Here is a 15,607-nt window from a genome sequence, read left to right on the forward strand (position 1 = left end):
CACGCTTGTAGAGTCTAAACGCGGCGCTTTAATCTCCGGTCGATGACTTCTGACTCGATTGCGGAAGTTGCGTTGCCGGCTGGATCGCCAAGTAATCTGCCCCTCGTGACCGGCGCCTTCTTATTGCCCCGTCTCTCCTCGTCCCCCGTTACATTCTAGCAAAGACTCCTGCCTACAGCCACCAGCATGGCTGTCCGTCTATGAGAGATCCGGAGCCATGGCGGCTCGGCGGCGCGTAACCGCCCGCTCTCCGCTGCTGCGAGTCGGCTTGTTGTTGTTGTTGTCGTTGTGGTGTTTGTCGGCTCCGAGCAGAGGGATCCCGCTGGACAAATGTCACGGCGACAAGTCCTGTCAGCCCGCGAGGCCCCCCGTGGTTCTCAGTAAGTGTTTGTTTCTTTATCTCTCCGGTGTGCTAAATAATGGCGTAACTTATTATTGACGCCGCTCAACAGCTAGCTGCGGTAGTGAAGATGGACCAGACTCCCTTCAGAATTCAGCACGTTTAAGACCTCCTCGCGTGTCTCGTAGGGCGTTGGGAGCTTGAAGTAAACCTCCAACACATTTCAAATTCGGATAGTATTCAGACAATTCGGGCACAACGTCTTCGTCCAAATTGTCCATACTTCGTTTATATTGCTACTTTTCCTAAATGTATTTTGTTATCGTTGATTGATAATCAGTCAGTCTAAAGAATGCGTTTTTAATATTTGTCGTATTTGTGAAAGGTGTTAGGCAGGGCATCGTGAGGGAGATGTAAAACAAAGATATGAACGCTAGTGTTGACATGTATTTGCGAGATCAGTAAATATTTCAGTCCTCGTGTTCAATGGGCGTAGTGCGTGTGTCATGGTCGGTTGTTTACAACCAGATCAGTGTAACTTCACTCATCATATGACCATTGGAAACAGAAAATGACTCCATTAAGCAAACCACGTACCCAGGACACGGACAAAGCCTTGATTTAGACGGTTGAATCCTGAGACAGTTATGTAAACAATTTATATAAATTTCTGTTCACAATCCAGGTTATGAGATGTACCGTAATGCCAATCAACAGTTCATATGTGCAAATCCCTTTGCTTCTTCACACCCCATTATCAACGGGATTTGGGTTTATGGGATTCTTATCCGTGTTTGGTCGAGTTACAACCGCAGCCTCTGATAGCAGGCCGTGTTGCTACTTGACCTGCAGTGACCCCGTGCTGTTAGTTTGTTTGATTGACCGTGACAGCAAAGGTTACTCATCGCTAAACAATACCTACTCAACATCAGAAGACTACTCCGAGAAACCAATGCCTTTCTGATTATATAACAGTGGTTAAAATAGTTTTATTGTATGACAAACACACACACACACACGAACGTGTCATTCAAAATATGTGTTATCTTTCCTTCCATCTGTCTTCGGCAGATATCATTTAGTGGACATTATAAAATAATAATAAAAATAATGATAGTTGTATCTGTGTTGCTTCTGTAATGTTGTGATACACTGACAGTGACGCAACCAAAAGGGCTGATTATTCATCTAATGCTGCAAGAGAAGAACTCGCTGTTTGAGGATCCAGTCTGAAGCAACAAGATGTCTTAAGCGAGTGTTGCTGCAAAGGAAACTATGTACCAGCGGGAAAACATTCTGTCAACTGGTGCGGTTTAGTCAAAAGAAATGTTAATAATAAAACCGTGTCACTCCCGTCCCATTTAAGTAATCTTTAAACAAAACACTGAGTATTGTTATATAGTATTTTCTGTTTGCCTGTCCAGCTTTTTTTTTTTTTTTTGTATTTAAGATATTATGTTATATCTCTTTTATATTCTATTGTTAATTTAATTCTAACTTATTCTTTTTTGTTCAATGTCCAACATACTTGGACAATGAATGTTTCTAGTTCGGATTCTGAACCTCTAATTAGATTCACTAATTTCTTCTTTTTTTTGGACAAAAAACTGATGCTGAAAATGTCCATATGCCGTTTTCCTTTTTTAAAAATGAGTGCGTTTTGAAGTGTATGTGCTTTCTACAAGGCATCAAACATTAAGAAGTGGCTTCATATTCCAGTGTACGCATCTGAATTTATCTTTCAGCAGAGCACACATAGCAGAACAAAAACACTTTGTCCATAAATGGATAAACTAATTGCGAATGTCAAAACCAAAAACACATTGGATAATATAAAGTGCAACGGCACCAAGCATATGCTAAATGTGTTACTGCCATTACACTGTATATGTACCTGCGCTAACAGTATGCCTGATAAATGCTTCTCATTGCTAACGTGGCTACTGTTGCAGTTCCGGGGGATCTGGGCAACCAGTTGGAGGCAAAGCTGGACAAACCCAGTGTGGTCCATTACATCTGCTACAAGAAGACCGACTCCTTCTTCACGCTGTGGCTCAACGTGGAGCTGCTGATCCCCCTAGCCATAGACTGTTGGGTGGACAACATGAGGTATCGTAATAAGGAATTATGAAACAGCTATCAATGCAAATCTCATCGCATTGTGATTTTGTGTTTGTGCACATTCTCGTCATGCTGTCTGTGTCACATAACGGAGTTTGGTAGATCGGGGTCAATGACCTGGTTGACTTTGTGTGAACAGTTGTTGACCTACGTTGAAAATCCTGACTTTGGACTCTGTATCAGCGAGGTAAGGGTGGAAACAGGATAGAAGATTGATTTTTTTTTTTATTTCATCTTTGACAAAGTCATCTTGACTGATGCTCCTCTTGTGAAACCGAGGCAGCAGCATGGGGCGACTCGTACAACTGGCAGATGGTGTGAAGGCCGTTCATGGGACTGGCTCGCATGGCATCTTTGTGGCCTCAAAATACACATTTTTTAACGCAGATACACAATAGTTGAGCTCAGAAAATCAACGTTTAACAAAAGGTGGTGGGAAACCAGAGATTAGATTGTACAATCATCTTTAGGCAAAGTTCAGTAATCGGTCTGAATTTGAATTAAGTACCGATAATTTACGAAAGTTTCTCCAATTAAAATTTACAGGACAATGTTGGACTAAATGGACTAAATAGACTCCGTCACGTGTTAACGAGTCACACTACAGGACTGTTCGCGCTCACTGCAGGAGCATCAGGCTAAATGGACTTGGCACGATGTAACCGAGCGATACAGTTTCAGTTCAACTTTCTGGTTTTGGGGGGGGGGGTTTGCGTTGTATTGTGGGAGCATTTTCTTGTAAATGTTGCCTTTTGCGTGTCAGAACGCAGACCTGTGCCATTACATCTGCGTTGTTGCCAATGCGGTTGATGTAAGATGGAGATTTGAAATGGGAAGCGGTCCTGTTGTCAAGTACTGAAAGCTATGTGAGTGGGGCTTTGTGGTTCACCTCGGATGCAGAAATGACTCTGGTCAAATGGTGTGTGTGTGTTTGTGTGTTTGCAGACTGATCTACAACAGGACCACACACAGCAGCTCGTCGCCGCCGGGTGTGGAAATCCGCGTCCCGGGGTTTGGACGGACCTATTCGGTGGAGTATCTGGACCCAAGCAAACGCAGTGTGGGTGAGTAAAACCAAACGGCTCGCAGTAAGAGCGAGTTGTCCTCACTATCTTGAGGTCTAAATTGACCAAAAGGAATCGGACTCCACTGAAGTGTCGTTCTCCTCTCCTGCATGTCTCCTAGGCATGTATTTCTTCAATATAGTGCAGGCAATGGTCGACTGGGGCTACACCAGAGATGATGACGTGAGAGGAGCTCCCTATGATTGGAGGAAAGCCCCCAGTAAGAAACCAGACACACACACACACATACACACACACACACACACACACAGAGTCTCTTTGGACATTTAACTGCAAGCGCACACGTAGTATTCGTCTACCTTCTTACTGGTTTTCAGTTCACTTTGTGCCCCATAATGATCTCATGAGTGTATAACATAAGACACTTGGTTCTTTGTCCTTGATACAAGACAGACTGCAAGTAAAATATATCAGCCGGTCTGTAACTGATCTATTACTAGAATGTGAAATATTCATCATCATCATCGTCATCAGCCACACATATTTCAACTGGTCCAGTGCCCTTTGAGCAGTAGTTCCCAAACTTTAACATAATGGATGATGAGGGGCCCATCCCACATGGGTCACACCATCTTGGTTTTGCATTACAATATATAAACTCTGTTTTCTTTCTAAAGTAAGTACATATTTTCACTCCACAGTAGACTATTTTTTTAAAATTTTTTGCAATAAAATTAACTTACTTTCTGTGCAAACAATTTATTTTCAGCAACATATTTAACAACAGGATCATAATCTTGTGAATATTATAATAGGAATATGTTCAGGGTGGGATGTTTCAAAGTCTTGTCAATTTTGTGGGATTTGGGGTTTGCACCCCCCTTGTAGCTTCCATCTCAAATCCAGCAAGGAATTAAACAAAGTGTTCCAATAAATTTCTTGAACTTCACTCCTGGGCCAAAGGGGGAATGTAGTTTTCTCATTTTCTTTCTTGTTCTTTTGTCTTACCAGATGAGAATAAGGAGTACTTCTTGGCGCTGCAAAAGATGATTGAGGAGATGGCGCACAAGGCCGGGGGGCCCGTGGTGATCATCGCTCACAGCATGGGAAACCTGTACACCCTGTACTTCCTCAACCAGCAGCCACAGGCCTGGAAAGACCGCTACATCAAAGATTTCATCTCTCTGGGAGCGCCGTGGGGGGGCGTGGCCAAGACCCTCCGTGTCATCATTTCCGGTAAGAGGTGGAGCGGGTCTGATGCGCTTTATGTTTTGTAATAGACAAATACGGTCGTCACCCAAAAATTCCAAAATGAAACAAAGTTTCACGAGAACTTAAACAATCTCCACAGAAATCAGTCTTCACTTGTATTTATGCCTCCGTATTGGAGGCAGGTTGTCTGTCCGTCGGTCCCATCCTTCAGAATGGTCACAGATTTAAAGGATCTGAGGCTACGGAACGTTATCACGCCATGTTCACTCAAGGTCCACTTTTGTTTTTGTTCATTTTCAAAGTTCATTTTGCCAAACTAAAAGCCCTCTGAGGTAAAGCATGTTCCCTTTTTTCCGGGGCCACTAATTGCTCCGCTACGGCCCCTGGCTAGTTGCTAACTTTGTCAGTCTGTTTCTACGTAGGTTTACCAGAACTATAAAAAGGCTGCAGCTCAGGACGAGGTTGATGACAATTAAGTGGCTGCTGGAAGAAACCCTATACAATTGGCTTAAATATGCTAAAATGCTTTATATAGCTTAGCTGAGCTACAGGAGATGCTGCTCTGTGAACAGGTAGACGAGTGCCGTTTAAAAGCACGTGATTTGGACAGCTTGTGTGGTGGAACGACGGGTCTCATCCGTACTTTGTTCCTTCATTTGATCACGCTGAAATGGAAAAAGGACGTTGACATCCGATCCTCAATTGGCTGTAAACGTTTCCCTGCTCTACCCGTACAACCTGCCACACTGGTGAACGGGATTGTACAACACACTGCACCGTGTATCTGTGTCTCACAGGACATTCACACACAGAACAGAGAACTGCTCCCCGCTGGTTTTGGGGTCTGAGGCTGAAAATTCCCAGCCAGGTTTTAGTTCTCCCTCAACAGTTTTGTTTGTCTACCCACAGGTGATAATAACCGCATCCCGGTGATCAGCTCACTGAAGGTTCGCTCCCAGCAACGTTCTGCTGTCTCCACCACCTGGTTGCTCCCCTATGCCAACTCCTGGCCCAAAGATAAGGTATGTGTGTGTTTGTGTGTTTGTTTTGGATGACACATTTTAGTTCAAAGAAAACTGAGAAAAGAAAACCTTTCTCCGACAAGTGAAGACATTCTGGCCGGCCCTGATTTTAGGACAGAACTTCAGAGGCCAGTTTGAGGTTTTACACTCGGCATCTGTCTTTTATCACAGCAATCACTTAACTGTCATCTGTAGCAACAGGCAACTGCTGCAATAACAGCTCAATGACAAAGAGCAACCAGCATGTTAACAGCTTAAGAACCAAGTACTTCTTTTGAAAGTTGGCAGAAAGGAGAGTGAGTATTGCACCTTTAGTCAAGTTGACCAAAGGACTTCTCTCGTGATGGCAAAAACAGCTTTTCAAGATAGCGCAACTCAATTATAAATGTATCTTCAATGAAGGTGAAGGGGAACCTGTTGAAATGGCACTGCCAGCGGTGATTATTAATGTAAATCCCAGCATGCTGGATTAATACAGAGCAACAAAAATGCACGTTTTCTTAGAATGAAACATTTTAGCTATCTTTTAAAAACTCCAGGATGGAAAAAATATATTTTAAATGAAAATGGTAAAACTCAAACAAGTAAAGAAACACTTTTTCCTCTCCGTCCATCCTCAGGTGTTTGTGCAGACACCCACCACCAACTACACTGTGCTGGACTTCAAGAGGCTCTACACAGACATCGACTTCGAGGACGGCTGGCAGATGCGGCAGGACACGGAGCCGCTGGTGGCCGACTTCACGCCGCCAGGCGTGGCCGTCCACTGCTTGTATGGCAGCGGCGTCGCCACGGCCGAGGCTTATAAGTACTCGGAAGACTTCCCCGACGTGGAGCCCACGGTGGTGCTGGGCGACGGGGACGGGACGGTGAACCTATGGAGCGCCGTCCAGTGCAGGCGGTGGGTGGGCCGGCAGAAGCAGCCGGTGACGTTGCTGGAACTCCCAGCCAACGAACACGTGGACATGCTGGTGAACTACACGACCGTGGCTTACATCAAGAAAGTGCTTTTATCCCCGTGATATCCACAGCAACACCCGCTGAGCTATTCAAACTACACACACACGCACACACACACACACAGAGGTGCCGACTCATCTCGCCTGTCTCTCTTAACACCAACTGCCAAATGTTTCCCTGTGCGCCTATGTTGTTTAGGAACAATTATTGGAATTGTGTGTTTTTAAATAATTTTATAGCTGTAATTTTACAAAGATGGCATTTTACGTTAGTTGCCTTTGGGTAAGCCTGTATACAAAGATGTTTATATTGGTCTGAGCTTTTAAATAACCCCCTGATTTGACCTAGTCAAAAATCTCATGCTACAGCACTGTGTTTGTATGGGCCACTTTCCAGAGTAATTAATCAAAGTTATGAATGTTGTGAAATGATTTCTGAACACTGTTGACTCTAATGTTGTTACGTTGAAAAGGAAAGATACTTTTTTATGGCTTTCTCAGTGTAACTATGTTGTTGTTGTTGTTGTTTTTTTGCATGCGGTCAAGTTGTAATCCCCTGATGGTCCAAGGGCTTTGTTTCAATTGTGTTGTGCATTTTTACATTTTAAAGTGGATTTTAGTCACGTGATGGTTAAACAAGAATAAATGGATAGAGTCCACTTACTGGCATACCTGCGGTTTAAATCAGACCTGCAAAATCAGGAGGGGTGAAAAAGGTGACAACGGGGAGGGCGCCGTCAATGACGCCTAATTTGCGGAATTGTGATGGACGGTGTAGGATGCGGGCACTATCCTGCGGGCACACGAACACACACACACACACACACAGCATGCACACATAAAGATGTTGTCTAAGAAATCATTTGCGTTGATGCAGGGGTTTGTCAGAATGAGACTCAGGTTTTTCCCTGGTGCTTGATTGCATATGATATGATTGCATATTACAAGGCATGTAATCTCAATCCCCCCATCATTATAACCTGAAAATGACAAAGACAGGGCTTTCTATATGCAACATTTGCTAGCCATCCTTGACTCCTTCCCACCTGAAACTAAACCGATTCTACATGACTGCCCATGATCTCACACACACACTTGAAGAAGTTAGTTACAGTTGTCCATCTTAGAGCTAAAGGCCTGGACGAGCTTTGACAGGGTGAAAGTGGTGAGGAGTTTGGAGATGAATTTGAGATGAGGACGCAGAGGTATTTGATATGTTCATAAAAGGTCAGTTGAGGATCAAAGGCAGAAGGCAGGCACACACCTAGAGAAAGGACCAGTCAGCCAAATCCCACCCGGTTCATTTCTAAAATGACAGAGCCACAATACAGAGGCCTACCTGATGGCCTTCGAGCGCACAAGTAAGAGGGAGGGCTGGCCCAACAAGACCTGAGCAGATCTCATTGGCCCGTTCCTTGTCCGCCCAGCCCAGCAAGCCTACCTTGACCTCCCTATGGACCCGGACAAGGAATATGCGGTTTTAAAAAAGGGAATCCTGGCAATGTACGGCTACAGTTTAGCAGCAAAAGCCCAGAGGTTCCATGACTGACACAAATGTATGACTTCGGTCAAGTAACCAAAGCTTGGCTGACTGGAGAAGCTAAGTGTCTTGGAGAGGATTGTGATAGACAAATACATGCGATCTCTACGCTATGAGGCCAAGAAAATGATGAATGATGCAATCAGATGACCTGGTTAGCTTGGTTGATAGCCAAAGGGTTACAGGTGATCTGCTGAAATCAACCCAAGCGGGCCCTGAGGTGAACCGGAGATCAAGGGAAGAGGTACCTAGGACTAGGACACCTGAACAATGGAGAGCCAGGCCACAAATCCTGGGACTGTCCGGGGAACCGTGCATGGATGCACAAAGCCGACTCATCGGGTGGAATACTCGCTCACTTGTTCCCCTCCTGTTAGGTGGAGGAAACATCACTAGTCCATATGATACCAGTCAAAGTGGATGGGAGAGATATAGAAGCGCTGGTAGGCTTGGGCAGTGTTGTGTCCCTCGTCCAAGCCCATCTTCTGGAACCATTAAATCCTGGGGAGTTGGTGCCGGTCTGCTGCGTACACGGAGACTCTAAAGAGTACCCTACGGGGGTCATCACACTCACTACAGTTGAGGGCAGCTTTCAGCTGAAAGTTGGGGTGGTTCCATTCCTTCCAGTCCCACTCCTGGTGGGTCGGGAGTGTCCACTATATCCCTGGCTGTGCCAGGAAAACCAGGGAAGGTTCCCAAGTACGAAGTTTGGGTCAAAATTGAAGTGCCAAGATAGAGAGCCCACTCCCACCAGTATGTTTGATCAGTAAGTGTGGCTAAAGTGGTGTGTGTAGCACTAGAAGAAAGAAAGAGCTCCCTGAGCTCCAAAGTAGACCCTAGACCACGTTTTTTTTGCCTTCTCATCAGGGCCGGCACTGATGGTGGGAAGGATGAAGCCTCCCTACTGCCAAATTTGAGGGGCCGGTTCGGAGCGGCCCAGTTGGAGGACGCTAATTGGATGTCTGCACACAGCGATGTCATGGAAAAAGAGGGGAAACTAGTGCCAGGTGTGGGTAAGCTAACCTTCCATTGTTTCATATTAAAAAATAAGCTGTTATTAAAGAGACCAAGGCCAGAAAATGAATTGGTTGGTTGTCCCAAAACAGTATATTTCAACAGTCTTGCACTTAGCCCACAGCCATGTTCTGGGGTCCACCTTGGGGTCCGCCTTAGAGTTGAGAAGACAAGGCAGCGGATTACAAGCCGGTTCCACTGGCCAGGCATGGACAATAGACTATTGTTGCACCTGCTTTGAGTGACAATTTTCTTTTGCCCCAAGCCTCATTTTAGGAGTCTCCTCATACCTCTCCCTATAACAGATTAATAGTGCCATTTTCCTGTATGTCTATGGACTATGTGTCCCCTCGTTAAATCGTCTAGAGGACACATATATTCTGGTAATCCTTGATTACGCAACAAGGTACCCTGAGGCCATTCCACTAATGGCGCGTTTCCTCCGAGCAGTACGGTATGGGTCGGGTCGGTACCCTTATATTTGTGTCTCCACTGCCAAAAGTTGAGAATGGTACCAAAAATCCAAACCGTACCGTACCACTTTTTGGGTACACTTCCGTTGGGATACCTGCCACAGTTGTTTGGTACCAAAGGGTGGAGCTAGACTTACTCCAGAACGTTGATTGGTTGAAAGAGTGTCGTCATTTGCACGTGCCGCAAGGGGAAAGACAACACACATGTAGCCTTTGCTCAAACAAAGATTGTCGTCTCCTTGTGACAAACAGCCAGATATCGAGAAGCAAGAACAGGATCGGCTGTATGTCCTCCATTGTTGTTTGCGGTTAGCTTTCAGTTTTTGCGCGATCTGCCGGCTCTCAAGATGAGACAACTTTGCACCTCTGTCTATTAACCTCAAACTGATGGGTTAGTTGAACGCTTTAACAAAACCTTTAAATCAATGTTGAAGAAGATAGTTGATAAAGATGGCTGTAGCTGGGACCAGCTTCTACCCTATGTCTCATCCACTGGCTCCTCCCCTTTTGAGCTGCTGTATGGGAGACAGCCCAGAGGCCTCCTTGACATCGCAAAAGAAGCCTGGGAAGAGCAACCAAGTCCCCATCGGAGCCTTGTTGAACATGTGGAGAAGATGCAGGCTCATATGAAAGATGTGTAGCCAATGGTGAGGGGGGCACATGGCGAGTGTACATTAGAGGGGCCCAACCTCAGGAGTTCCTACCAGGGAACAAAGTGCTCATCTTAATTCCCACCACTGGGCACAAGCTCTTGTGGTGTCTCCTGGCAAGGACCCTACGAGGTAGCAGAGAAGGTTGGTCCAGTCAACTACAAGGTATTTCAGCTGGGGCGACGCAAAACCACCCAAATCTAACATGTGAACCTTTTAAAAAAGTGCAGGTTCGACATGCCTGAGATGCGCTTCTGTGTTGTGGTTCCCCTGATGTGATCACCTCTTGCTGAAGTATTTCATGGTCCCGGCTTATCAAAAGCACAGCTACAACAAACCAGGGAGCTGGTCCAGCAGAATTTGGATGTGTTCTCTGCACAACCTGGGCACACATCAATTATTGAACATCATATTACCACGGAACCAGAACAGAAGGTAAAATCGCCCCCCTACAGGGTGGCTGGAGCAAGAAGGACAGCCATTGAACAAGATGTTGGCTCTAGAAGTGAAAGAAGAATCCTACAGTGAGTAGACCAGTGACTGATGGACAGGGTTTTAAAGCCACATTGTGAGTATGCAGCTGCATATCTAGAGGATGTAGTCATTCAAAGTGACACCTGGGAGAGCCTGGTAAAGCTGGCAGCTGACCTAGAACTTCTCCGGAAAGCCGGCTTAACAGCCAACCCCAAAAAGTGCAAGCTTGGTCTGGAGGAAGCCGAATATCTGCCTCAGAGGTAGTCATAGGGGCAGTACTCTCCCAGGAAGTTTTGAGGAACATTCCCATTATATATATATATATATATATATATATATATATATATATATACACACCAGTCAGAAACTCAAGAAAACAAAGATATTCCACGGTATAAGCTCTAGCCAGTAAAATGGGCATTGGAACGCCTCCGTTATTACCTCTGGGGACGCGACTTCACTCTGGTGACCGACCATGCTTCTCTAATCTGGATGGCCAATAAAAAAAAAGAGACTACTGCAAAGGTAGGAAGATGGTTCATCCCGTTACAGGAGTTTAACTTATGGTGGTTACTTCAAGGACAGATCTGAAGTTTTTGTCGACGAAAACTAGACTAAAACTAAGAAGGATTAAAATGACTAAAACGAAGACTAAATCAAAAATAGCTGCCAAAATCAACACTGCTCCATTAGAAGTAAATCCCGGTAAATCAGCTAGCGGCCAGGTCTGATTCCCTTAAATTCAATTTAGTTTGGCGAACACGCTCTGGAGATAAATATCTAGGTCTAGATATCTCAAGCTCAATTTTCTATCACATTTTTTGATTGGAATCACTGGATTTTCACAGGCACAAATGAGGATGCATCCATCTTAAAAGCTGTTCACGCTTAGTAAATAAATTACATATTTGTACTCCACAACAGTTGATCATTGAGATTAAATGAACACTATAACGGGAATGGCCTGTGTTAATGCCATTAAGGTACATTTTGAACCACTCTGCGAGGTTTCAATACTTATTAAAAGCCACAACTTCCTGTTGAGACTTTTGCATTTCGCCTGTACTCAAAAAAGACACAACGACCTTCCTGAACACTGATCACACCTCGTGATATTAGCACCGTCCCATGCAAAAGGAAGTACAAAAGTAGTTGCAACTTTATTCATATACAGTATTAAAATACAATTCATATTTTTAAAATATTTTCCAGAGCCTTAATCATCCTCTTCCTGCTCTTCCATGCTTTAAACTTTAAACATCGCTTCAAACATTCACACCGTAGTAAAGGCTGAGTAATAAAATTTCAGGGCTCCAGAGGGAAGCGGAAAGTCTTGTTTCCCGTCCTGCAGTGCAGCTCTACGCAGTCCAATCGCAGCAGAAATGGTCCCTCTTCGTGGTCATCAACCACTCTCTTAGCAGTCAAACAGAGACACAACACAAATCAGCTGGCCAAGCCACTCACTATTGAACTCCAGTTACTGAGTTTGATAGTCAGGGGTACTGCATCATGACTCTAGAACCCCACTGTTCATTAGGACATTTACACAGCTGTTGACCAATTTACTAGATGTCTAAATTGACAAAACAGCCTTTTTTTTTAAAAATGACAGAGGAACAGTCAAGATGTCCCCATACCTGCATCCCCTGAAGGCACTCCCCCATCTGTCCCGTCAAGTCTCCGACACACCAGGCCAGACTCACGTGGAAAGATGGTTCCTAGAAAACACAGCAGGGAACATTACTGCTTCAGGTTAGTCGATTTAAGAAAAAACATTAATACACAGTCATTCACTAACTGATGATTATTTAAACAGCATAGGAAAGACTGTACGGTGTATTTTGATGTTAAAACACACGTATCCCTTTTGCTTAAACCAACAAATCAAGACTGAGACAGAATAAATTCAAACAAGTCAAAAACAAAACAAATTGTAGCACTCTATTTGTAGTTTGTATCCATAAGGTTGAAATGCACTTATTGAAAGTCGCTTTGGATAAGTGTCAGCTAAATGACATGTCATGTAAAAGCCCTGCTCTAGACCTCAGAGGATAGTATGTGTTAATGTGTGGGTGAAAATGTGTTTATCAATGACCTTATAAAAAGTCTCCAGACGAAACTCCTTCATTGTTCTGTCCACTGCTTGGACCAGGTCCAACAACGGAGCATGACCAGTACACACTTCCATCCCCAGGAATGTCCTGGAGGGATCAACAGACCATAACAATATATGTACACATACGCACATGCATATATACACACATAATATATATATATATATATATCTCAAGCATGAAAACGGGTCAAGGGTGAAAAAGGTGAGAAGGATATTACGCCTCTAGGGGTTTTCAACTGGTTTTGTCCCAGGGATCATTTTTTGCGTACCGACGAGGGGGGGTGGGAATTGACAACAACTAATAGGGGACAAGTCATTAAATACTCGTCATGCATTATATTGCATTGCATATAATGTGTGCTGGTCAACTAGTCTAAAATTAATTTTAGACAAATTTTTGCGTAGTTAGTACTTAGTAGTTTTGCGTAGAGTGACAAATCGTACCAGCGTACTTTGAAGTCAAAATGCGTATCAGGTTGGCAGGTCAGCTTATTGATAGAACGGTGGACCACTTTACCTTCTGCCTCGTCAGTCCCCTCACCTCCTCCTACCTCCTCAAAAACGATAGCGTTAGCTAATAATTTTCCACCAGAGCTTTAGCTAGCTGGCCAACGTCGCGTTCTCTCCTGCTGTGTTAAATGGCTCAACTCATCAAGCTGTAGCTAACGTTAGCTAAGTCGATGTCAACAAAGCTCCTGGGTAACTTAACTTAGATAGGCCAGAAAAAATTACAATTATTGAAACCATCACTCACCCTGTTCGCAGTTCACTGAATATGAAATCCCCCCCCCCCAAGAAAACTCATCGAATCAACACGATTCACGTAAGTCACCTATTTTGGTTTCAAAACAGCAAATTTCACCAAAGGTAAGGGATTTTCATGCCTGATGTAGACATAGAAATATATATATATATATATATATATATATATAAATAAATGAACAAAGAGAAAGGGAGATGATCAAAGGCCGCCCATACCTCGTCCTCTCATCATTACAGTAGATCCTCAGTCGCCCTGCCAAACAAACAAACCTGGCAACAAGGAACACAGAAAGAACAGCATTTGCACCAATCGTAACCTTCGGATGTAATTTTTACATATTTTTAAGGTGATCTACTAGGATGCCGCTGCGAACACAGCTTTGCTCACCTTGGTTTCAGATAGTTATAACTACAATATAGTTATATTTAAGAATATATTACTGTGTTTTTCCCTTGTCCAATTCTTGCCTCTTGTTTCTTTTCTAAAACTCAATGGCCGGCTAACACCGGTGTATGTGTGTATGTCTGTGTAGGGAGGAGGCAACTGAAATACAGTCAAAATATCAGCTTTTCCTCTTGTGTACAGGTTTATTTGAGCGAACCTCTTGCAGTGCACCAGGCCGGCCCTGAGGCTACGGTTGAAGGGCTGGATCCAGTGGTGTCGGAGCACCACCGTCTGAGAGAGGCTGAGGTGGAGCTCCTCCTGCGGGGTCCAAACTGCCCCGCCGGCCCCGGCTAACGAGAGCAGCTCCTCCAATAGCTCCCCAAACTCCTCCTCGGGATGGTCTAACGTGCAGACACGAGGAGAGTAATCCAAATTGGGCAAAACATTTGGTAATTGATCGATTCATTAATTGAGTCATCAGCGGCAGTGTGTCAGTCTTACATGGTAGATAAACATAAGTGGCCCAGCTGCCTCTCTCATGCTTGAAGGAGCGGACGCGTCCGCCATGAAGAGAGCTGTCTTCAGTCGGGGAGCTCACATCCTCTGGAAACATGTCCAATAGGCAACCAGGAAGAGGCAGCCTGATGGAAACACAGCCCAATAAAGCATGATCCTTCAAAGTAACCAGTTTGAATAGATTTACCATCAATGGTTGGACGTTGTTCATTTTAGGACTTTATTAACTCGTGATCACACGCTGCAATAACAGGCATGGTGTAGTGTCTTCATATATCTGGTAAATCATGTTATACTCGGGATTCAGAAAGGAAGGGCACACACGCGCCGCACACACATATATACACACCTAGTTTTAGAAACCTGTTCCTCAATTTTGGGTTTCTTCCTCGCTGGGCTGACATTGTTACCACCATCTTGCTCTTGACACTTTGGAGACCCCCTTTTGTGTCGGTCGGTCGCCGCTTCACTGTCGTCCTCCGAGCTGCTGCTGCTGTAGCCGACCAACATCCTGGGACGAGTTTGTGACGTGTGCGGCGGGCATTACAATTATGACGTTAGGGCATAACGAATTGCGCCGAACGAACACAGAATAATTCACGTAGATGTTTAATTATATCATTTGTTTTGGTTTCGCCTTCCGCATTCCCCCTCAGGCAAACTTCGAACAACCGGCCTTCGTATCCTCCACGCAGTGCTTCGCTTCCGGTATAAACAGTCTGGTGTAACGGAAATATGTGTCCCATTGAAACACAGGTAGACATGGAATTATTTCCACTTTTAACATATTTGCCATTATTTGTGTGCAGTGCATAGATTTTTGTGTACTGCTAGGACTGAAAATATTCCCCGAAATAAAAAAAATATTTAAAAAAATGCATTTATACCGCAGCAAAAAAAAGGTAACAGGTTCAGGTGAAACGGGACGAAGATGCAATTCTGTCTAAAAGATAGTTTTGACTTAGAAACAGACCCATTTAATCTTTGGATCAAAATGA

The 15,607-nt window shown here is 44.3% G+C and overlaps 2 protein-coding genes across 2 annotated transcripts; one reads left to right on the forward strand and one right to left on the reverse strand.

Moving 5' to 3' along the window:
* The first annotated feature begins 1 nt into the window (after window position 1).
* Window positions 2-7,338, forward strand: pla2g15 (phospholipase A2, group XV). Its single transcript, XM_040162788.2, has 7 exons — window positions 2-380; window positions 2,293-2,449; window positions 3,407-3,525; window positions 3,647-3,745; window positions 4,498-4,722; window positions 5,608-5,720; window positions 6,341-7,338. The coding sequence occupies exons 1-7, from the start codon at window positions 218-220 to the stop codon at window positions 6,740-6,742; spliced, it is 1,278 nt and encodes a 425-aa protein (XP_040018722.1). The 5' UTR covers window positions 2-217; the 3' UTR covers window positions 6,743-7,338.
* Window positions 7,339-11,971: 4,633 nt separating this feature from the next.
* usb1 (U6 snRNA biogenesis 1) lies at window positions 11,972-15,350 on the reverse strand. Its single transcript, XM_040162769.2, has 7 exons — window positions 14,959-15,350; window positions 14,595-14,734; window positions 14,311-14,494; window positions 13,925-13,978; window positions 12,926-13,031; window positions 12,468-12,548; window positions 11,972-12,243 (listed from the first exon to the last, which is right to left on the reverse strand). The coding sequence occupies exons 1-7, from the start codon at window positions 15,117-15,119 to the stop codon at window positions 12,136-12,138; spliced, it is 834 nt and encodes a 277-aa protein (XP_040018703.2). The 5' UTR covers window positions 15,120-15,350; the 3' UTR covers window positions 11,972-12,135.
* Window positions 15,351-15,607: the final 257 nt, after the last annotated feature.

Source organism: Gasterosteus aculeatus, chromosome X, assembly GCF_964276395.1.
Source record: "Gasterosteus aculeatus chromosome X, fGasAcu3.hap1.1, whole genome shotgun sequence".
Classification (NCBI taxonomy): domain Eukaryota; kingdom Metazoa; phylum Chordata; class Actinopteri; order Perciformes; family Gasterosteidae; genus Gasterosteus; species Gasterosteus aculeatus.

Excerpts from the sequence above, each read along its gene's own strand:
- pla2g15 (XM_040162788.2), top strand. The coding sequence starts at position 218 with ATGGCGGCTCGGCGGCGCGTAACCGCCCGCTCTCCGCTGCTGCGAGTC. Across the intron at positions 381-2,292 it reads GAGGCCCCCCGTGGTTCTCA|TTCCGGGGGATCTGGGCAAC; the intron begins GTAAGTGTTTGT and ends CTACTGTTGCAG. Across the intron at positions 4,723-5,607 it reads CCTCCGTGTCATCATTTCCG|GTGATAATAACCGCATCCCG; the intron begins GTAAGAGGTGGA and ends GTCTACCCACAG.
- usb1 (XM_040162769.2), bottom strand. The coding sequence starts at position 15,119 with ATGTTGGTCGGCTACAGCAGCAGCAGCTCGGAGGACGACAGTGAAGCG. Across the intron at positions 14,495-14,594 it reads CACTTATGTTTATCTACCAT|ACCATCCCGAGGAGGAGTTT; the intron begins GTAAGACTGACA and ends TCTGCACGTTAG. Across the intron at positions 12,244-12,467 it reads AGTGCCTTCAGGGGATGCAG|AGAGTGGTTGATGACCACGA; the intron begins GTATGGGGACAT and ends TTGACTGCTAAG.